The sequence below is a fragment of the Dendronephthya gigantea genome, unplaced genomic scaffold (genome assembly GCF_004324835.1).
Source record: "Dendronephthya gigantea isolate DGI-Jeju-01 unplaced genomic scaffold, DenGig_1.0 000108F, whole genome shotgun sequence".
Taxonomy (NCBI): domain Eukaryota; kingdom Metazoa; phylum Cnidaria; class Anthozoa; order Malacalcyonacea; family Nephtheidae; genus Dendronephthya; species Dendronephthya gigantea.
This window is the reverse complement of record NW_021163118.1, coordinates 336539-359896: the sequence shown is the minus strand read 5'-3', so window position 1 is coordinate 359896 and position 23358 is coordinate 336539. Positions and strand designations below refer to the sequence as shown.

The following is a 23358-nucleotide window of genomic DNA, read 5'->3' as shown; positions in this document are numbered from 1 at the left end:
ACTGCTTTATACAGTATCCTGTTAGTACAGATGGTTCTCTATTGATTTACATCTGTATTTATTACAAACGCCTAGGAACCAAATAGTCACATGTAGACACATGCCCAATCTTTTCAAGGTACCAAAAGTTGCATTTTTATGATGCAAGTGCTGTTTTAAAATCAAAGTGCCCTTTTTGTTTCCTAGGTATATGCCCACTTAGCTGCGGAAATATTTTTGTAGATCATAAATATAAACCACAATGAGGTGCAATGGAAGCTGGTGTCCCCCCCCCCCCACCAATCTCTGGATGCTTTCTACGCCCCTGGTAGTAGTGGGATATAAAAGGGTAGAATGAGTGACACATGACACATGTATACAAAGTTTATTTAATTAATAGAAGAAGAATACTACAGTAACTTTAAAATGCAATAACTTGCCGTTAATATACTTACACGCATAACTACGAAATCATATTATGTCTAAGAAACGGTTAAGAATATATCAACAGTGAATGCTCACGAACACGCAACTCATCGAGAAGGACATGCCATCCAGCTTACGCCAAGTTGAAAGATAACCGAATCATCCCAAGGTCGGAATACAGCTTCGAAACCTTCTTTCGTTACCTTTTGTGCCAAGACGCGTATTCGAACATTCCTATCTTTGTGGGTATCAAGCATCGTTAGACTAATTATTACTTTCGGTATTTCTGGAAATGGTTTTTCAAATTTGACGGGAACAGCTTGCCCATGCCTTCCAAAACAATCTTGTGCTTCTTCTGTATCGCAATATTTTGATTCAACTGATCCAATTTCGCCTATAGAAATAAAAAGTTCCCAATTAACTTGTGCCCACTCTTTTACAACCGCATGAGATACATAATTTCTGGTATCCATTTAGTGCAGTGAACAAGTCAAGATGCCTGCTGAGCCTGATGTTTAGCATACTTTTATGAGCGGTAAAAATGAAAGCTTTGTATACGGGTAAAATTCGACTATATTCTTATCGGTAATGATTCGACGTCCTTTTTATGTTAACCGATGATAATTTGATCATCGATATCCTTGGAAATCCATATAAGTCGTCTAGCTATTGTTTACGCAAGAGGACAATGTCACAATGCCATGAATAAGCTTACATCCTAAGGTTGCAGGCGCATCATCATCATAGCTTGCCAATTTGACTGTCGCGAAATGATTCGTATTGTCCGTCTATATAATTAAATTTGAAACAAAAACAAATTAATATATATTATGTATAAAAATTATATATTCTAAGCAAAGGCAATGTAACCAGCCTCGTATCCAGGTGCTTTTATACTAAAATATATAACGTTGCATTCAGCTTTCGTATAGAGGTCAGCTGAAAAAAGACGGCGAGGGCGCGGGGGTGGTTGGAGTGGTTTTGACAAAGTTAGCGCGTGGCAGAAAATGATTTAAACATGTAAACTTACAAATATAATACAATGCAATATAATTGTATAATGCATTACATGAGTTGATTCAGATTTTTACAGATACGCCGGTTTTCAAAAATGGTATAGGTTGACTAATATTGAACATTTCATGCTACAAATTATATGCGATAAATATCACGCGTGGGATCAGTTTACTTTTAAACTCAAGTTGTTGCCTTTTCGCTTTAAGTTCATCATCAGAATATTAAACCTTTAAACAAAGGAATGTGAGTTTAATCTTTTATGTCATGAATAGAAACCTCTTAATATGTTGTAAATGCGTTCGCATTTTCCTATAGTAAATAAGTCTAAATACGGCAGGCAATTATTTTAGTACGCTACGATATAGTCACTCCGACGGAAAATATTTAAATAAAGGTACCTTCTGATGATTCTTCGCCAAATGAAACGTTCATAATACTTGGCTAGCCCATCGACGGTCGATTCCAGTAAAAAATTACAAATAATGAAAAAAAACTGCAAAAATACACACGATTTTCAGAAATCAGTAATTTTTTGCCATACGCTTCCTTGCTAAACAAAACCACCTCAAGCACTGCTGCGCCTCGCCTTTTTCAGCTGACCTCTATACAATAACTGAATGCAACGTTATATATTTTACAATCTAAGACTTAGCTGTGCGACCGTGTTATCTGAAAATTCAGTAGAACAAAAATCAGTTAATTCGAGAACGAACTGGTCATCGCTCAAACGCAATCTTTGAATATGACGAAATGCTTGTGTTTCGACTGCATGCGGCATGCATATGCATGTGTTTAACAATTGTACTGTTATTTTTTAATAATCAATGCACGGTTGGGTACAGTGAATGTTAATCTGTGATTGAATTTTCCTTAATAAAAGATTTTGTTCATATTAGACTGTTTGCGGCAAGCTTGTTATTATTCTTTATATATAAAATTGCTCACCCTCACTAGTCTTCTTTATTTAAAGAATACTACAGTACTGTTCAAAAGTTTTAGGCCCCGAGTCAAATTGTCTACGTACATCTTGGCCTTGTTTTTTTGTAAAGAAGCGAATGATTGAATATAACCCTGTCCCACTAAAACGGGAAGACATGGAAACTAGGCCAATTGACTACAATAAACGTGTATTAACACTGTTTTTAATTGCTATTCAGCTATGCAATAAACAAATAATAAAGGGAACTCAAGCAATATATGCAATTATTATGAGCAATAGCGTGCATGGCCTTGGTGATTTCCCGCTGTGAAAGCAATTAGTTTCAAAAGAAATAAAAAAATGATAAAATCAAATTTATTTTTATATATGCAAAGCGCGACCAAGTCGTCAGGGGCTGGTTGTTCGAAAGACGTTTAGCTTAAACGGTGGATAAGCGAAAGGTTTAAAAATACTCTCATAAATAACTGGAGCTACTTCTTTTGCTTTAAATGTACTTCCAATGAAAATTGAACTATTTACATCGAAATATTTCAGCTTAGTTGTATAATAAATAGATATTTTTGTTTTCCATGTTGAACTTATTCACCGTTTCAGCTAAACGTCTTTCGAACAACCGGCCCCATTCTGACTACGCCACTGTATATCGGCATATTAATAAGCTGTACCTCTGCAAACTTCCTAAATTCGATATTTGAAGCGTCGCCGTGTACCTAAAAAAGGATGAAATCCATCTGTTTGTAAATTTTTTTCTACTGTACAAATACAAATTATTATAATTACCTAGCAAAAGAAAACTAGGCAATGTCATGGTAATGGCTGAGTCCAGCTAAACGTTAAAGAGTATCTACGAACTTCGCTTAGTTCCCCAGTAACAATGTAGTTAGGGTTATTATGACCTATAATATTGCCATTTCCTTAAAGATCTTGTTATAGTTTGTTATAAAGATTGTTATAGTTTGTTGATCTTTGTTACAGAATCTTTTCAGTCTTAGGCGCTAAAATCGTTTTAAGTCTTCGTTGCTTATACACTCCTTATTACCGATAAGATGCGTCGCTCCCCCCCCCCCCTCAATTAAACTTCCATAACCAAAAGGAAGGAAATAGCAGATTTACACGTCTGTGAAATGTCACAATATACTAGCTAGCGATTACTATTTAGTGTACAAGTACAACAACTCGTTACTCACCAATACGAGCATTGCAACCAGAAAAGTGAACAACAGCTTCATATCTATGCAACAAAAGTTCAAGCATTGTTAAAAAATCTGCCAATGATTTTCAGAATGACTTAAATTATTGAGACTAAATAAAAATAGTGCATAGTTGAAGAGGTCCATTCGGTGCAAGATTGCTCTTACTTTGTGTTTAAGTACTTGCTCTCTTGTAAACAATTATCTCCAGAAATGTATAGCTATGCTTTACTCTGAGACGGCAAAGTCTGTATGATAGAAGCAGTTCGATAGTGCCCCTTTTATATCGCACGCAGAAAAAATAGCGTTGTTGATTATTTGTGAGGGTGTTTCAAAAGGTTCAAACTCGTGAATAGTTTCTCATGGTGCCTAACAATAAAACGGATGTGGCTCTTGCTGATTGTGTTGTTCCACATGATCAAAAAACCATGAAAGAAGTTAGATTGCCGACACAATCCATAAATAACCACAACAAATGGACGAACAACGCGCCTTTAGAACCGGCCTTTAGAACACCCATGCAAAAGTGCAATTTTGCAGTCAGTAATTTCAAAGTATCTGGAATTCCTCAAATAGTTTATCCCTATAAAGAATTCCTTATAATTTTTGTGAACCTCACCAGTTATTTTAAACATCTTCTCGGTCTATATTACACTGTAAATTTACACCAAACTGCTGGGTTCGCATGGCCACGACATTGAAGTTAGCCACGTCACAACGGTTTAGCAGGCAAGAACTTAATGTGATAGAACAACAAATTGCCTAAAATGCATGCAAAGTAATCTCCAAAAAACGCATAAGCATCAAAATCACGAAAAGTAATTTAATTAGAATCTATTTAGGTTAGCTACACCATAGATTTCATAGTGGGAAAATTTAAATGTGCAATTTCCACAAAAAGGAAGCCTCACATTGTTGGTTTCAACTTTCACAATCCGCATGCATATACAGCTGAACTGAAGAATTGCAGTATATCATCGATTTTTTTCAAAGACGTTATGTACTATTAGGTTACATCGTCATCGTTAGGCGTCTGATTCTAGCCATTTCATTAGCCCCGAAGGATCTTGACTTATGTATCTCTGACTCATCTGTGCGATTTAAGCATTTCCTATATTGGCTGGAGGTGGAAGATAAATACGGATTTCTTTTTGGTTTGCATTACATGACACAAAGTAAATAAATAATATTACAAAATATCTGGATGTTTTAGAGTGCATGTTTTTAAAAATCTTTTGGATATTCCACTGCTGATCGCGCCATTTATACCAATTTGTACTTTTATTTTACAATGTTCCTGCAAAGCCCAATGCAGATCTTGGTTTGTAAGTTCACGCTACAATCCTAACTTGATCAAAAAGCGCGCGCTGCTAATTGTTAATTATTTGTTAGGGTGTTTCAAAAGCTTCAAACTGGTGAATAGTTTCAATAGAACTGTTGCCTAACAATTAAACGGATGTGGCTCTTGCTGATTGTATTGTTCCGCATGATCAAAAGCCATGAAACCAGTAAGATTGCCGCCTCAATCCATAAAAAACCATAACATTAAAATGCGGTTAGGTTTTGTACATCCAACGTGCAAACATAGTTTTAGATGATTATACAACCGATAATAAACCTTGCCTTAGGACACTGTGGGAGTTTTTAGCATCACTGAATTGTGTAAATATACTTTGAATTTAAACCTTTTAAGCAGCGACAGGAATCTGCTATAATGTGGGAACGGCAATTGAAAGAAAACTATTATTATAGTAAATAAAGCGAGCTATTAGAGCCTTGCATGATTTAAAAATTATTTCGTATTGCAAACTAATCATAATTCTCCATCTGGGATTCTTTAAAGATTTCCTGATATAATTTTTGTGAAACCCACCAGTTAATTTAAACACCTGTTTTCGTATATAATATTGGTTTCTCGGTCTATTACACCCTAAAACGCGTAGCTAGGCGACACCGTATGATTTATTCTTGGTATATGTAAAATTCGAGTTCATTACTTTTAATGAGCGTTTTAAAAGTGAATGAACGAACAGCAATGAATTGTGTATTAATTAGGCCCGGTTTACATTATACCGAATTCGCACGGTCACGACATCAAAATGTCGACAACAGCCATATGTGAAGGCGAGTTTTACCCCAGAAATTATGATTGCTAGTATTATAATTTATTGCTTTGACATGCATGATCTGCCCCAAAAATTGTGGTAATATTATAATTGCTAAAGCGCTTGTTTCAGGTCATAAAGTGAAATTCCTTAATGGCTATCCCGAGTGGGCGGTTTAGCAGGTTGAGCTTAATGTGATAAACAACAAAGTACCTAAAATGCATGCAAGGTATCTCAAAAAACCCAAAAAGCGTTAAAATCACTAAAAGTAATTTAATTAGAATGGATTTAGGTTGGCTATACCTTCCGAAATGAATATGCATGAACTATAGATTTCATGGTGGGAAAACTTTAAATGTGTAATTTTCACAAAAGGGAAGTCTCACATTGTAGGTTTCCACTTTTAACAGTTCATATATACGGCGAAAATGGACGCTATTCGGATGATTTGAACTGGGGGGGCTGTAGTATATCATCGATTTTTTTCAAAGATGACTACTACGAGGTTACATGTCGCTTGAATCTCTCCTCATCGGCGTCTGATTCTAACCATTTCATTAGCTTAGAAGGATCTTGACTTATCTTTGCGGGCTCTGACTCATCTGCGTAATTTAATCGTTTCGGATTCGCCGCAGTGTAAGAAAATACTGATTTCTTATTGGTTTTCTTTTACTTGACACAAAGTAAGAAGGAATATTACAAAAATCTGGATGTTTGAGAGTGGATGTTTCTAAAAATTTGTTCGATATTCCATTGCTCGATCGAACCATTTATACAAATTTGTATTTTTATTTTACAATATGGCATTTTTTCAGTGTAACGATTTGATGTTCCTGCAAAGCCTAATACAAATATTTGTTTGTAAGTTCACGCTACAATCCTAACTTGATCAAAAGCGCGCGCTGTTAATTGTTAATTATTTGTTAGGGTGTTTCAAAAGCTTCAAACGTAACTGGTGAATAGTTTCAATAGAACTGTTACCTAACAATTAAACGGATATGGCTCTTGCTGATTGTATTGTTCCGCATGATCAAAAGCCATGAAACAAGTAAGATTGCCGCCTCGATCCATAAAAAAACCCAAAAATACGAGCAGCGGGCATCGCAATCTTTTAGAACACCAAAAAGGGCAATATCTCAATCAATTTAATTTAAAATTGGATTAGGTTTTTACATCTAACATGCAAACATAGTTTTAGATATGAAACTCGAAATCTAATTAGAATTGCATATGTTGTGTCATATGATTGAAATCCCATGCAAATGTAATCATATGCAATTCTAATTCGATTTCGAGTATCTATCTATCTATCTATCTATCTATATATACATAGGGAGTGAGGAATATATATATTGGCATTTGTAATTTTAGATAGAAATTGCTTTTCGCATTTTCGCGCACTATATATATATATATATATATATATATATATATATATATATATATATATATATATATATATATATATATATATATATTCAGATACGCTATAGATTGGAAAATAATGGCTCGTGCAAGCTCGTATTCACATATCGGGAAAAAATGTAATTTATGCATAATGGAAAAGTACTTCACTATTTTTAAACCCGAGTATTGTACTCTCAACAAAAGAAACGAACTGACTAGTGCATGCCGGCATGCAAATACGTTTTTAATTAAGAATGGATAGGTATTACACCACTATGAACGATCGATACACGGGATATTCCAATTCAATCTGAACACGCACCTGAAGAGAGAGGAGCTTTAATAGGCCTCTCGAAACAGAACTGTAGTGCTTTAAATTTTTAATGAAAAATATACATATATATTATATATATTATATATATTATATATATATATATATTATATATATATATATGTATATATATATATATCCATTCAACCAACTCAAGCTCAATCTACACCTAGTAACGCCACTTGTTTCACAAGCATCCCATATGTAAGAGGGGTATCCGAACAAATCAAGCGAGTCTTACACACCGCTGGCGTACGTACGGCATATAAACCTATGCAAAATTTGGGTGATATACTTGGGAAACCTAAAGATAAACAATTAGATTCTGAAATAAAAGGCATTGTATATAAGTTTGAATGTCCAGATTGTCAATTCACTTATATCGGCGAGAGTAAAAGATCATGGAAATCGAGATGGGCTGAGCATAAACCTGGCGTACGACGAGAGATTAAGTCAGCGATTAAAGACCATGCAGAAAATACCGGTCATGAAGTGTCAATGGAGAATGCTAGGATTTTGGAAAAGAAAGTGCATAACGCAAACAAAAGACTCTTCCTTAAGTCATTGCACTCGGTTTTGGACAAAAGATCAGTGAATGAGCATAAACATTTTCCTCAAATTTATATACCAATTATTCAATCATGCAAGGATAGTGACACTACATAATAGTCTGTCTATACTGCTTGAACATTAGAACTCTGATGAAGGTAGAGGTTAGCTACTGAAAATTTAGTACTTTTTAATCTAGAATCTTTTTAATAAATTGTTTTTAAACCAGATACAACTCCAAGTAAACATATATATATATATATATATATATATATATATATATATATATATATATATATATATATATATATATATATATATATAAAATTTTTGAATATATTGTTCGCAACACTCTGTGTTTCACGTTTCTTCTGAAACGATCATGAGGCGAATGATCGATTATTATATCATTATTATATATATAATAATGATTATTATATCATTATTATATATATATATTATAATGATATATATATATATATATATATATATATAAATATATATATATATATATATATATATATATATATATATATATATATTTATATATATATATACCCGGCCCGGTTTACATTACCCCGTTAAAATATATATATATATAGGGGCCGGGGAGAAGTGTTTTCAAACAACTTAGCATCGAATGTGGTATAACTGCCTAAAATAGACAAAACACTTGGGCTGTCTTTAAAATAGGGAGTAAACAATGCGAAATTTGGGAATGCGGGCATGGGGGAATGCAGAAATGGGGGAACAGGGGCCGGGCAACAGGGAGACGGGGAGAACTGGGAAATGGGGAACGAGGGAACAGGGTAACAGTGGAACTATGGACTCATTGGGCAGATTAACCAATAGTAACAGCCTTGAGCCTAAAAGGAACAACTGCTAATATATATTATCCACATCATAGGCGTGTATACATTATTATCCTTCTCTGCATCTGGTAGGAAGCTAATCACAAATATATTTCTTGTTATTAATGCCAACCTGGCAAGTGTTAATTGTTATTGTGAAAAGCTCCCCATCCCTGGTTCCCTCCCTCATTCTCTTTTTCCTCCGTTCCCCTGGAAACAGGTTCTACCAATTCCTCATTTTTCCTGCTCCCCAGTTCTACTATTTCCCCAGTTCTCCCACTCCCCAGTTCCTCCATCGCTAGTATTAAGGAAAGGACTCAAACGAGGAGTAAATACCAATGGTTGTAGTTCAAGACAAACCAAAAACAAAAGAAGAGAGGAATTTTTCACGAGATTCTTTTACTAATATATGCTTACATAAATTATAATAATATGGCGCATTCCCTGCTTCCCCACCCCCTAGTTTTCGCGCTCCCAAGCCCTTCCTTTCTTCGGTCCCTGTTCCCCATTACCGCATTTCCCCATTCCCGCATCCCCCCATTCCTGCATTCCCGCATTCTCCCATTCCCGCAATCCCCATTCCCTATTTTAAAAATAGCTGGCAAAAAAGGAGGTTTTCAAATACGATGATGTTGTTAGTCGAGTCCAGTCGATATGGCGCGTGTTTTGTATCCTTATTAATAATCTAAGATGGCCAACCAAAATTTTATGGCTGTTTTACTTGGGCTGTTATAATTGCATTCAAGCTGCATGTTACAATGTTAAACGTTCAGGAAGAATATTTCAGAAGGCGTAAGAATTTAATGAAGATGCTTTCCGTCTCATCCTCACAAAAAATCGTTCTAAAACGATTAAATAAGAAGCCATCTAGACCACGAAGATTCTGTGTAAGGCTAGGGCGAACCAATGCTTGGTGGGAAAACTTTTCCAGCCGAATTGTGTTACCAGAAGAGTGGAGAGAAAATTTTAGGATGGGTCGAGAATCCCTGTATTCGTTAGCCGAAGAACTGAGACCGCACATCGAGGGAAACAACACAATAACAACACAATGAGGACACCAACTGAAGTTGTGAAACAAAAGGCTGTGACACTGTACTATTTAAGTGATGAGGTTGTATTCGAAAAACGGCTAATGCATTCGGACATTCACGCCAAGCTGTTTCGAAATTTGTCAGAAGGTGTGCAAAGCCATAACGATCCATCTTGGGCCAGTATATTAAGCTTCCAAGTACAGAAGATTATTTTAATGACCTGGTTAAAAGACTTTCCTCAGTGTTTAGGCGCAATGAATCGTACTCACACTGAAATCAGGCAACCAAGCATGAACTCAACTGACTATATTAATCGAAAGGGTCGACACAGTCTTAATATTCAAGCTATTTATGACTACAAGTACTGCTTTATGAACGTTGTTGTGAAATGGCCTGGAAATGTGCATGACGCAAGAGTATTTTCAAACTAAAGTTTGATTTCATCCCTGAGAGGTGGAAAAATACTTCTTTGCAAACGCATACTTATATACCTGATGAGGATCCTGTGCAAGTATTCCCATTCTTAGGAGATTCTGCATACCCACCAATGCCATATAATTATCATGAAGGAATATTCAAAATGGAGGCTCAATTGTGCAAGAGCAATATCTTGGTTTGACCTTGTGGAAGTCTCGCATGCTTATTGAAATTTGGAGATTTGAAGAGAGCCGTGCATATAAATTTGGATGAGCTCCTTTTTGTCACATATGCACGCTTTGTGTTGCGTAATTATTTTGAACTGAAAAATGAGAATATTGTTGAAGAAAAGATTTCCCCACTGGAGGCCACAAGGACTGAAGAGATTGACTACGATACAGAGTTTCAACCAGCCGTTACTGCAAACAACTTCACTACTGATTGTAATGAGAGTGAAGGGAAAGAAATAGATAGTTTGACCCTTGAGGTCAGTCTGTTCTAAAACCCAGGTCATTTTCAATTAGAACTTTTAAATAATAATTGTAAATTTGATCCTTTAACATTGTTGAACTTGGTATACTTGCCGGTGAAATGAAAATAACTGGAACGCTACCTTCTGAGCGCATTTTGAAGCGGAATTCACCCAAAGTCTTTACAAGCAAAAAGAAACACGCCCAAAACAAAATGTGTTTTTTTTGTGATTTCGTAAATTTGTGAAAAGTTCCCCCCAAAATTTTCTGGGGAGTTAAATGACTGATTTTGTTAGCACTTACAGCCGGCTGAGACATTATTGATTTTAGTAGAATGCACTTTATGGACCTATTTTTGGAAATGTATGGAGTAAGACGGTTCTTTGCCAGGAAAAAGCGTAGAGTCTAGCGTGAAAATGCTATCTAGTCACTTGGAATTAAATAGACATCAACTTGATATTAAATAATGAATATCAAGTCTATTTTTGCAATGAAATTTTATTTATTTATCATGCTTTGCCAGATACACACAAACTTACAGTACAATAATAAGCACAAATGATGTAGGACTTGGCGGGGTATATACGCTGCAGCTTGCGCCAATTACAGCGGCCCTTGATAATAATACAACACAGAAGACAAAACGAAAACATAGTTTATGCGTAACATAGTTTCCAGCGTACAAAAGCCAATATAGGGTGCGACAAACTGACATAGCCTTAATGTCCAGAGTAATTCTTCTAATGTAGCCTAACATTGTTGTTGCTTGAGCACATTTAGACCATGAATGCAACTGAATGCAACATTATATATTCTATTAACGTGCCTGGGTACGAGGCTGAGACCATTGTGAAACACACCTTTTTTGATTGAAACATGCAGCTTTACTTTTTTGTCACCACAAGTGGCAATATCTTATTCACAATCAATCCAAATTCTCCAAAATTTGAACTTTCTTTTTCAACTATATAAAATTTCGAGTACATTTGATAGTATGCAAAATCCCATGCCAGGGTAAGTTTTGAATTATTGCACCAGCCTTTCATTAGTTTGAACTTGGTCGCACATAAAATATTTGTGGAAAGCAGATGTCTCCAAAACTCGAACAACAAAAAAAATTCTATCTTCCGAGGCAACAATTCCTCCACTTCACCATAAACTGAGTAAACTAGCTCTCTCACCAATCTCATCGATTTCCTGCAGCCGCAGAACACAGCCGAGCTTTTAAATTATTCCATGAATCTCAACACGCCTATAACATGCCGATAGGTTATCGGTCGTGAATTCAGTAGACCGTCGACGCCGGAGCAGATGGTGATTAGCTCTTCATCGGTTACATCACTGTTTTTAATCATCGCCTACTGTGTCTTTTTTGCTGCTTTTCACCGCCCCCACGACGTTCGTGCCATTGTCACTAATCACTTCTTTAGCAATTTCTCTTCTGCTGGTAAATCTCGTAAAGGCATTAAGGAAACTGTCGGTGTCAAGCCCTAGGCTACTTCTAAATGGACCGCGCGCGTTGTTAGGTATGTGAAAAAGCATAGCCACCGTTTACGCCTCTGTTTCCCTCGTCCCTGTACTGTCATAAATGGGCCTGCATAGTCTTCAGCCGTTTGATGAAATGCTCGATATGTGAATCGAAGACGTACTTCAGGAACCGGTCCAATGACTTGAGATGCGAGGTTGTTTCTTCGTCTTTGACATGTGCAATACTCGTTTTTCCATTCTCTTATTTATTTTCTGGCTGTTACAATGCAATATCTTTGACTGATTTGGGCGAGCACAAAATTGGTTTCCGGAAGTGCAGCTGAGGATTTCGTTAATTCGATGCGCGGCCAATTGTTTTTGATTTTGTTTTTTCCTCGACAAACATTGGCCAAATGATTGGTTTTCCACAGCTATCACAGGTTTTGCCTTTCGCTGGGAATGTTCCTGTGTGTGGATAATTATATATACGCTTTCATTTTCTAGAAATTACGCTTTCATTTTCTAGAAAGTACTAGAAATACATCATGCAGCAACCCCTCGCGATTTCAAACGAAGCAAAATATTTCCTGAGCTAGCCAGGCCTAACCTTCAATATTTTAAAATGACCTATTATAAAATGTAAAGCCGATAGCTGATGTTATACTTTTCGGAAACAAACATAGTCGTATTAAAATTAAAGGTGGAATGAAATCACCCGTTTTCCTCAGTGCTGCATTACGTTGCATGAAGTTATATAGACTTTCACAGTTTAAGTGAAAGTTAATTACTTCACTATATCTAAACCTTCAAAACATCGAAACAGCACAAATAATATAAATAACCAAGCAGTAAACGTTGAATGTTGTTTTTCGATTATCGAATGCAGTGCTTGCAGTCGACTCTATAAAATGTTGAAAGTGTATTTGTTATATCAAAACTCTGAATTAAGCTTTTAAGAACTGTTTTTGAAGTTAAAACGATGATGTAAATCTTAAGTAGTCGGTTATGTTTTCGCAAAACCGAGCAAAAACGACATACTGTACCAAGGTCATAAAATGTATTCGTACAGCAAACACGAAATAAACCTGAAATAAACAAAGTAGACATCTACCATATTAAGGATTATAATGTGTATCCTTTTCACTTCCAACTTTTTCGGTTCTGACAATATTTTAAGTCTTTCACATTGTGTTTTCGAAACACTTTTTAAAAAAAATTGTTTGCAAAATGACAGTTAAATTGCTGACGTTTTTCACTGAAACACAAACTGACAAACGCTTCGTCTTAGCCAATCAGCGAGTTGCTGATTACCAGTCTTCACTCGTTCAAATTTTGCGCGCGCGCACAAGTACCATGACCATTGAATTTGGGCAGCTTTCGATTCCACTATGTTCTGTCACAATACCCGGTTGTAATTAATCTCCCAGCGGAATAAGTACCCTCGCAGGGCGCGCCGCGCCCGCTCAGGGACTAGGTTTTGGTTCTATTTTATTTTTCTCACCGTCTTTTGGTTCTTGGATTCGATCTGTTTTGCTCGACACGTACTCTGTTCGTCATGCCGTCCTTCTAACACAATGGCTTTTAAATCAAATGTAGGGTCTCACAATGCTCGATGAATTTCCGCCTATTTTTATTTTGTTCCTCAATTTCAAATTTGACATCTGCGAATTAACATGTTTCCGACATTGTTCTTAGCCTTGTATGTATGTATGTATGTATTCGTGCGAAATATCATGTGTATTTAGAATAAAAAAAACAGTAACATAGTAAATGTATGTAAATATTATTTAAATACATGTATGTTATACTATTAAACAATGTTTTAGACAGTTTCCATTCTATATTAAATTATATATATATATATATATATATATATATATATATATATCTATAGACTATGAATATGTTAATTCCTTGTATAAAATTAACATGCAAGCATGTTAAACAACATTATTTTAATGATTTTGTCATCAACGTATTCTGTGTAATTAAATGCGTCAATTTAAGGAAGTATAAATGTGTATAAAATCATTTTAGTATAGTATAGTATAATAAAATAGACTTTAAATGTACCGAGATTTGTGTCATTTTATTAAACTCATACGAAGGATTGGTAAGATCAGTTGAATATACCCTGGGAGAGAGAAATTCAGCCTTGAATATTTTTATTTGGTGTCTTACGAGGGGAGGCAGGGGAGGGAATTTTAGGAAGATTTCTTCATACTCTCCCATAGTCCCATAGTTTTTTAATGAGACAGAACGTCCCTCTGACCACAACGACTGCATTGCTATATACTTTTAAGTTGCCTTCATGAAAATAATAATAGGAAATGAAAGAACATCTTATTTTGGATTCAACATCTTCAGTCAACGGAACTTGCAGCTTAATTATCATCCATAAACTCCCGGTTTTGTGACCTAAAGTCCTGTTACCCCCCAAGTCTGGCCCGCGAACAGGCTCAAGCTAACAAGCCCTGAACGCAGGCGCTAACTGATTATATCTCTGTCACAACTCTTATCTATCACATGAAATTTGCGATCTGAATATATGAAAAATCACAAAATATGTCCATTTTAAACTAACCTAAGATGAAAAAAAATTATTTATTTAACAAACCGCAGCGTAAGCCTTACAGCGCAGGTAGAAAGCCTGGCTTGCAAAGTTGATATTAAACGAGATATTAAGCATTTTAATAATATATTTTTGTTTCACCTTGTTTCAAAAGGATTTAGAGTGACATCAATTTAGTTATAAAAAAACACGTTTTAAACTGTTTTTCTCAACAAGTATTCAGTTGTTTAGCGACTTCTGTAAAGTGCAAAATGCATGGTTCGTAATCGTGGCTTCAGTTTTCGACTCTTGAATGGAGTGGTTTTCTTTTTCTTTTTCTTGTGTTTGTCGTTTGCGTGTTTTTATCGTGGCTGACTGGCCGTGGTGATAGCTCAGGATTAAAACGCGAAAGGATAAAACGAAATCGAGAAAACTGGATGGAAAATTAAATAACAAAACCTCAAATCGTAGAGTTTTGAGCGAACAAGACGTGACCTGGTGTGACAGAAATTTTTGAATGAGTTGATTTTGGGAAGATTGTGAAAACACCTGATCTTGCAAATTAAGATAAAATGGAAAGACTCATATAATTACTCTGTTGCCACTTGGCGACAGAAAGTCTGTTAACGTTGCCACTTGTGGACAGAAAGTAATTTTGTGAATGTGAATGTTTATTCTAAAATAAATGCGATGGGAATGTTTATTCTAAAAACCTCTGATGATTTGTTGTCCGGTTTAGTTGACCATGGAACGCTACAACCCCCCGAGGAGCCAGTCTGTGTCTCGTTCCTCGTATAATCCCCTAACAAAAGACACACGGACAAAGGACAGTTTCAAAAACAAAATCATTATGGAAAGCTTTTAGTAAAATTGCTCTATTTTTCCCAACCTTATGTTGATAAAGACTCCTTATCTAATGTTAAAGTTTTTAAATAATATCTTGCGCATCTATCCATTTGTAAATTACCAAAATATGCTTGACTACAGCTGTGTTCAGCAAGTATAAAAATACTAGGTTTTCCTGAGTGACAGTCAGTTGAGTTAAGCTACGCTAACAGCTACAAAATGGTTCATGGATGTAGCTCGCTTTTGTATCGAGTGTTTATCATTTGTCTCTGTTTAATTTTAGCCTGTTTTCACCGCGATGGGGGATCCTCGCACACCAGGCAGAGGTATAGAACGAGGGCGCGCAAATTGAAGGAAAATGTCAAAAACGAAGCCTTGAATTCCGACGTTTTAACAGAACAACAACTCTCAACTCCGTCACCCTTCGAGGTGACGATTCCGACGAAAAAATTAAATACCACATCTTGTCCAAACCACAAAAAAAGGAACAGAAATATCAGCGAGAATATATCTTGGTTGAACTACGGGATTTTGCCAGACGTGAGACAGAAAGGCAGAAAACAACGCCTCATTTCAATGACAAAAAAATACAAGCGAAGCAGACGAAACATTCGTACGGTCTCAAGTGAATGCGGCAATTCTACCTTTACAGTAAAATATGAAGATGATTACACAGTGTGGAACAACTTTTTGATTAAATACCAGGGTGAAATATACCGTTTTGATCAGTACAGAGTAACAAAGCAAGGTCTAAAGGTTTGTAGTTCTTCCAACACTCTCATCCAGCACAGATGGCAGAATTTGAACACAAGGGAAAAGGAAAATATGGCTTCCAGGCATTGCAATGTATCTGTGGAAGGTTTTCCAAGACGAGATTACCAAGTTAATAAAAATTTAACTGTTTTCATCAAACTTACCGGGCAAAGTTTCGCAAGGGAGAGCTACGGAATAATACGTGGATATTTTGCAATTTGTTCGACAAAGTTACGATTATCTTGTAATGATTACGTGATTAAAGTAAAGTTTGGCGGACAGTACAGCGTTTGGAAAAACTTTGTGTTATTTTTTAAGAAAAAGGTTCATCATTACAACGAATATCGATTCAACGACGACAATATTGAGATGTGTGCTTCTAATGATTCAGGGATCCAAGCTGTTTGGAGAGCTCAAAATTCGTGGAGAAAGTATGGAAACATTTCCAGATGCTTTACTGAGGCCAGGTATTTCTTTGACAAAAATTATTACGTTGTAAATAAACAGTTTATACTTTATTCAGCATATAACGGTCAGTATTTCACAAGAAATGACTATAGGGTGAAAGACGGCAGACCATATACATGCAAAGAAAAGTTACGACCAAAATCAACAGAGTTTACTAATGAGGATCTATTAACATGCAACGATTCATTCATCAATATAAAATACCATGATGAATACAAAGTTTGGAATAACTTTTCAATACTCTATAAGAACAAGGTGTATGATTATACTGAGTATCGAGTTCTGAATGATACCATAAGGATTTGTTACTCCACTGATCACTACGTGCGGAATAGTTGGAAAATGCGTAATAACTGGGTGAAAGAATACATGTACAGAAAAAATTGCAAAAATCCCAGCTTTACTGGGGTTATAAGATTATATAATTATGTTGTGAACAAGCAGTTTCATGTCTATTGGGCGCCAGCTCAACAATATTTCACAAGAAACGACTATGGAGTAAAAAGCGGTATACCATATACATGCAAAGAAAAGTTACGACCAAAATCAAAAGAGTTTACCAAGGAAGATCTATTAACATGCAACCATTCAATCATCAATATAAAATACGATGATGAATACAAAGTATGGAATGACTTTTCAATACTCTATAAGAACAAGGTGTATGATTATACTGAGTATCGAGTTCTGAATGATAACATAAAGATTTGTAACTCCACTGATGACTACGTACGGAATATTTGGAAAATACGTAATAACTGGGTGAAAAAAAGCATGTACACAAAAACTTGCAAAAATCCCAGCTCTACTGGGGTTATAAGATTATATTTTTATGTTGTGAACAAACAGTTTCATGTCTATTGGGCACCAGCTCAACAATATTTCACAAGAAACGACTATGGAGTGAAAACCGGTATACCATATACATGCAAAGAAAAGTTAAAACCAAAATCAAAGGAGTATACCAAGGAAGATCTATTAACATGCAACGATTCAATCATCAAAATAAAATACGATGATAAATACAAAGTTTGGAATGACTTTTCAATATTCTATAAGAACAAGATGTATGATTATACTGAGTATCGAGTTCTGAATGATATCATAAAGATTTGTAACTCCACTGATGACTACGTACGAAATATTTGGAAAAAGCGTAATAATTGGGTGAAAAGACAAATGTCTTTTAGAGGATGCAATAGATGCTTTTACACCCGATTTTTTGTTACAAGCAAGCATTTCCATGTCTATTGGGCACTCACTAATCAATATTTCACAAGAAATGACTATGGAATTATCAACGCTAAATCTTGTATATGCAAAGAAAAGTTACGACCAATATCAAGAGAGTTTACCAAGGAAGATCTATTAACATGCAACGATTTAACAGAACAACAACTCTCAACTCCGTCACCCTTCGAGGTGACGATTCCGACGAAAAAATTAAATACCACATCTTGTCCAAACCACAAAAAAAGGAACAGAAATATCAGCGAGAATATATCTTGGTTGAACTACGGGATTTTGCCAGACGTGAGACAGAAAGGCAGAAAACAACGCCTCATTTCAATGACAAAAAAATACAAGCGAAGCAGACGAAACATTCGTACGGTCTCAAGTGAATGCGGCAATTCTACCTTTACAGTAAAATATGAAGATGATTACACAGTGTGGAACAACTTTTTGATTAAATACCAGGGTGAAATATACCGTTTTGATCAGTACAGAGTAACAAAGCAAGGTCTAAAGGTTTGTAGTTCTTCCAACACTCTCATCCAGCACAGATGGCAGAATTTGAACACAAGGGAAAAGGAAAATATGGCTTCCAGGCATTGCAATGTATCTGTGGAAGGTTTTCCAAGACGAGATTACCAAGTTAATAAAAATTTAACTGTTTTCATCAAACTTACCGGGCAAAGTTTCGCAAGGGAGAGCTACGGAATAATACGTGGATATTTTGCAATTTGTTCGACAAAGTTACGATTATCTTGTAATGATTACGTGATTAAAGTAAAGTTTGGCGGACAGTACAGCGTTTGGAAAAACTTTGTGTTATTTTTTAAGAACAAGGTTCATCATTACAACGAATATCGATATACCATATACATGCAAAGAAAAGTTACGACCAAAATCAAAAGAGTTTACCAAGGAAGATCTATTAACATGCAACCATTCAATCATCAATATAAAATACGATGATGAATACAAAGTATGGAATGACTTTTCAATACTCTATAAGAACAAGGTGTATGATTATACTGAGTATCGAGTTCTGAATGATAACATAAAGATTTGTAACTCCACTGATGACTACGTACGGAATATTTGGAAAATACGTAATAACTGGGTGAAAAAAAGCATGTACACAAAAACTTGCAAAAATCCCAGCTCTACTGGGGTTATAAGATTATATTTTTATGTTGTGAACAAACAGTTTCATGTCTATTGGGTACCAGCTCAACAATATTTCACAAGAAACGACTATGGAGTGAAAACCGGTATACCATATACATGCAAAGAAAAGTTAAAACCAAAATCAAAGGAGTATACCAAGGAAGATCTATTAACATGCAACGATTCAATCATCAAAATAAAATACGATGATAAATACAAAGTTTGGAATGACTTTTCAATATTCTATAAGAACAAGGTGTATGATTATACTGAGTATCGAATTCTGAATGATATCATAAAGATTTGTAACTCCACTGATGACTACGTACGAAATATTTGGAAAAAGCGTAATAATTGGGTGAAAAGACAAATGTCTTTTAGAGGATGCAATAGATGCTTTTACACTCGATTTTTTGTTACAAGCAAGCATTTCCATGTCTATTGGGCACTCACTAATCAATATTTCACAAGAAATGACTATGGAATTATCAACGCTAAATCTTGTATATGCAAAGAAAAGTTACGACCAATATCAAGAGAGTTTACCAAGGAAGATCTATTAACATGCAACGATTCAATCATCAATATAAAATACGATGATGAATACAAAGTTTGGAATAACTTTTCAATACTCTATAAGCACAAGATGTATGATTATACTGAGTATCGAGTTCTGAATGATACCATAAAGATTTGTAACTCCACTGATGACTACGTACGAAATATATGGAAAATGCGTAATAACTGGGTGAAAAAACAAATGTCTTTTAGAGGATGCAATAGATGCTTTTACATCCAATATTATTTTGCAAGCAAAGAGTTACATGTCTTTTGGGCACCCACTGTTCAATATTTCTCAAGAAATAACTATGGAGTTATCAACGGTATAACTTGTATATGCAAAGAAAAGTTACGAACAATATCAAGAGAGTTTACCAAGGAAGATCTATTAACATGCAACGATTCAATCATCAACATAAAATACGATGATGACTACAAAGTTTGGAATAACTTTTCAATACTCTATAAGCACAAGACATATGATTATACTGAGTATCGAGTTCTGAATGATACTATAAAGATTTGTAACTCAACTGATGATTACGTACGGAATGTTTGGAAAATGCGTAATAACTGGGTGAAAAGACAAATGACTTCTAAAGGATGCAATAAATGCTTTTACATCCAATCTTATGTTGTGAGCAAGCAGTTCCACGTCTATAGGGCACCCACTGGTCAATATTTCTCAAGAAATGACTATGGAGTTACCAACGGTAAAACTTGTATATGCAAAGAAAAGTTAGGACCAATATCAAGAGAGTTTACCAAGGAAGATCTATTAACATGCAACGATTCAATCATCAACATAAAATACGATGATGACTACAAAGTTTGGAATAACTTTTCAATACTCTATAAGAACAAGGTGTATGATTATACTGAGTATCGAGTTCTGAATGATACCACAAAGATTTGTAACTCCACTGATGACTACGTACGAAATGTTTGGAAAATGCGTAATAAGTGGGTAAAAGGAAAAATGTCCTTTAAAGAATGCAAATGCTCTTACATCCGATCTTATGTTGTGAGCAAGCAGTTTCATGTTTATTGGCCACCCGCTAATCAATATTTCTCAAGAAATGAGTATAGACTGTTTCTAGATAAAATTTGTTCATGCAAAGAAAAGCTACGACCAATATCAACAAAGTATACCAAGGAAGATCTATTAACATGCAACGATTCAATCATCAATATAAGATACGATGATGAATACAAAGTTTGGAATAACTTTTCATTACTCTATAAGAACAAGGTGTATGATTATACCGAGTATCGAGTCCTCAATGATACCATAAAGATTTGTAACTCCACTGATGACTACGTACGGGATATTTGGAAATTGCGTAACAAGTGGGTGAAAAACTTCATATCTTTTAAAAGTTGTAATAGATCCATAATCACGAAAACACACAAGCGAGGGGATTTTCCTCTTCTGAAAGAAGTCAAGTTGCAGGAGACCACAATAAAAGTAACAATCTACAAGCGAGGCTACAAGCAAGGAGATTTTCTGCTTCTGAAAGAAGTTCTTCCGGAGACGACAAATTACACGTACATCGACAATACAAGTTTCGTTGAGACAAAAAACAACAACACCTTGCATAAAGACATTATGCCTACAGAGATGACTAATACTAGCATGCCGTCTTTAAATAAAGCTGCAACAAAGTACAGTTACGGCGTGTTTGAAGGTAAATTTATAATATGTTCTGATGAACATGTGAATCTTGATATATCAGATATTGAAATTACTTTCATAGCACCATTTTGTGCCTTGGCTCTCTCAATTATTTGTTTATTACTGTTGTTGATAGTTTATGGGATGCTTCCAGAGTTGCGAACTCTTCCTGGTTTGAATTTGATGAGTTTAAGTTTCTCATTTCTCTTGGCATTGATTAATTACGCAGTGTATTTGTCACTGTATTTACGTGTTGGTAAAGAATTGGATTTCCCATGTGCGAGGCTGGAAATAACAAATAAGTTTATTACGTATAACATTCTCATGAATGCTGTTGTTAACATCTATCACTTGAGAAAAACCTTTTACCACAATACTTTGGTGAGATCTGATGTAAACAAGTTGAAAACCTTTTTTAAGTACAGTCTCTTTGGCTGGGGTGTTCCTGTCGTTATAACTATTGTCTACATCGTTCTTGTGAAGACTGAAGTCTTGAGGTTTCATCAGAATAGCACTCAGAGGTCGGTTTCTTGTGCTAGGGATGGTAAAATTCCTAATTGGCTCGTTGTTGCTGAGAATTATGGTGTTCCAGGCTGTCTGTTGTTGTACATCATTGCAATGTTCATCTTCACCGCTTATAGAATTCGCGAAAAACTCAGAGTAAGCGACAACATTGTACGGAGATCAAACATTGTTAAGAATCGCAGAAACTTTGTCTTGCTTTTTAAGCTGTTAGCCACTACAGCTATCAGCTGGATTCCTCTTGTATTTGAAGATTTAGTGTTTAATTCTGACGTAATGATAGCATTACTGACGGTAGCGTGGCTTACTGGTGTTTATGTTGGAATTGCGTTTGTCTTCACTCGAAAAAATTACCAGCTTTTGAAGAAGAAATATTTTAGCGAGCCCGAAAGCGAGTATAAAATATCGAAAACAACTCAATTTAGCAAACATTGAAGAGATAATTCTTGCAATGAAAAAATTTTTTAATGTAATATCTGTGATAAGTGTAGGATATAATATTAGAGTTAAGATTCATTTTATTCATGTATGCAGTGTTTGTCGTATTAACAACGACGAGTGAGTGATGTGATAGAGTTTCTTTATATACATCAGCGATCATTAGGACTAGTTTGTATACAAAACACAAAAGAAAATATAGATTCAGACTATTTTACATCTGTCACTTTAAGTTACGTTGAAATATTACATACAAAATAAATATTGACTGATTTTTTAGGTTACGTATATTTAAACCCAGACTAGACTAGCCAACCCTCACAGTATTGTATTGAGAAGTTTTAAGTAATAATGTAACCACAAAAACATGAATATTTCGACAGGAAAACAAGTACAAGAATGCACAAGAATGCAAATTAACTAAATACATGTATATTATACTATTAAAGAACGTTGTAGATAGTTTGCATTCTATATTAAATTATATATATCTATAGACTATGAAATACGTTAATTGCTTGCATAAAATTAACAAGTATGTTAAACAATATTTAATAACTTTGTCTTCAACTTATTCTGTGTAATTAAATCAATCAATTTAAGGAAGTATAAATGTGTATAAAATCACTGTAGTAAAGTACAATAAGTAGACTTTAAATGTACTGATTTTTTTGTCATTTTATTAAACTCATATGAAGGATTGGTATGATTAGTAGAATATACCCTGAAAGAGTGCAATAGTGCAATTCAGCCTTGAATATTTTTATTTGGTGTCTTACGAGAAGGGGAGGGAGGGGGGAGTTTTAGGAAGATTTGTCCATACTCTCCCATAGTCCCATAGTTATTTAATCGGAGAAAACGGTCCCTCTGACCACAACGATTACCATGGCTATACTGCATTAAAACAGAAGTCAACCTGTAACCACACAATATGAAAGTCTATGAACTGATAATACCCAGACGCAATCTC

General features: G+C 35.2%; 2 protein-coding genes across 2 annotated transcripts; one reads left to right on the top strand and one right to left on the bottom strand.

The window, feature by feature from the left end:
- On the bottom strand, positions 1 to 4839 carry LOC114534853 (ATP synthase subunits region ORF 7-like). The gene is made up of 4 exons (XM_028556326.1): positions 3550 to 4839; positions 3028 to 3072; positions 1121 to 1193; positions 1 to 799 (listed from the first exon to the last, which is right to left on the bottom strand). The coding sequence occupies exons 1-4, from the start codon at positions 3589 to 3591 to the stop codon at positions 513 to 515; spliced, it is 447 nt and encodes a 148-aa protein (XP_028412127.1). The 5' UTR covers positions 3592 to 4839; the 3' UTR covers positions 1 to 512.
- Positions 4840 to 19838: 14999 nt separating this feature from the next.
- LOC114534865 lies at positions 19839 to 22385 on the top strand. The gene has a single exon (XM_028556343.1). It carries the CDS (start codon positions 19839 to 19841, stop codon positions 22383 to 22385), a length of 2547 nt encoding a protein of 848 aa, XP_028412144.1.
- The last annotated feature ends 973 nt before the right edge of the window (positions 22386 to 23358 follow it).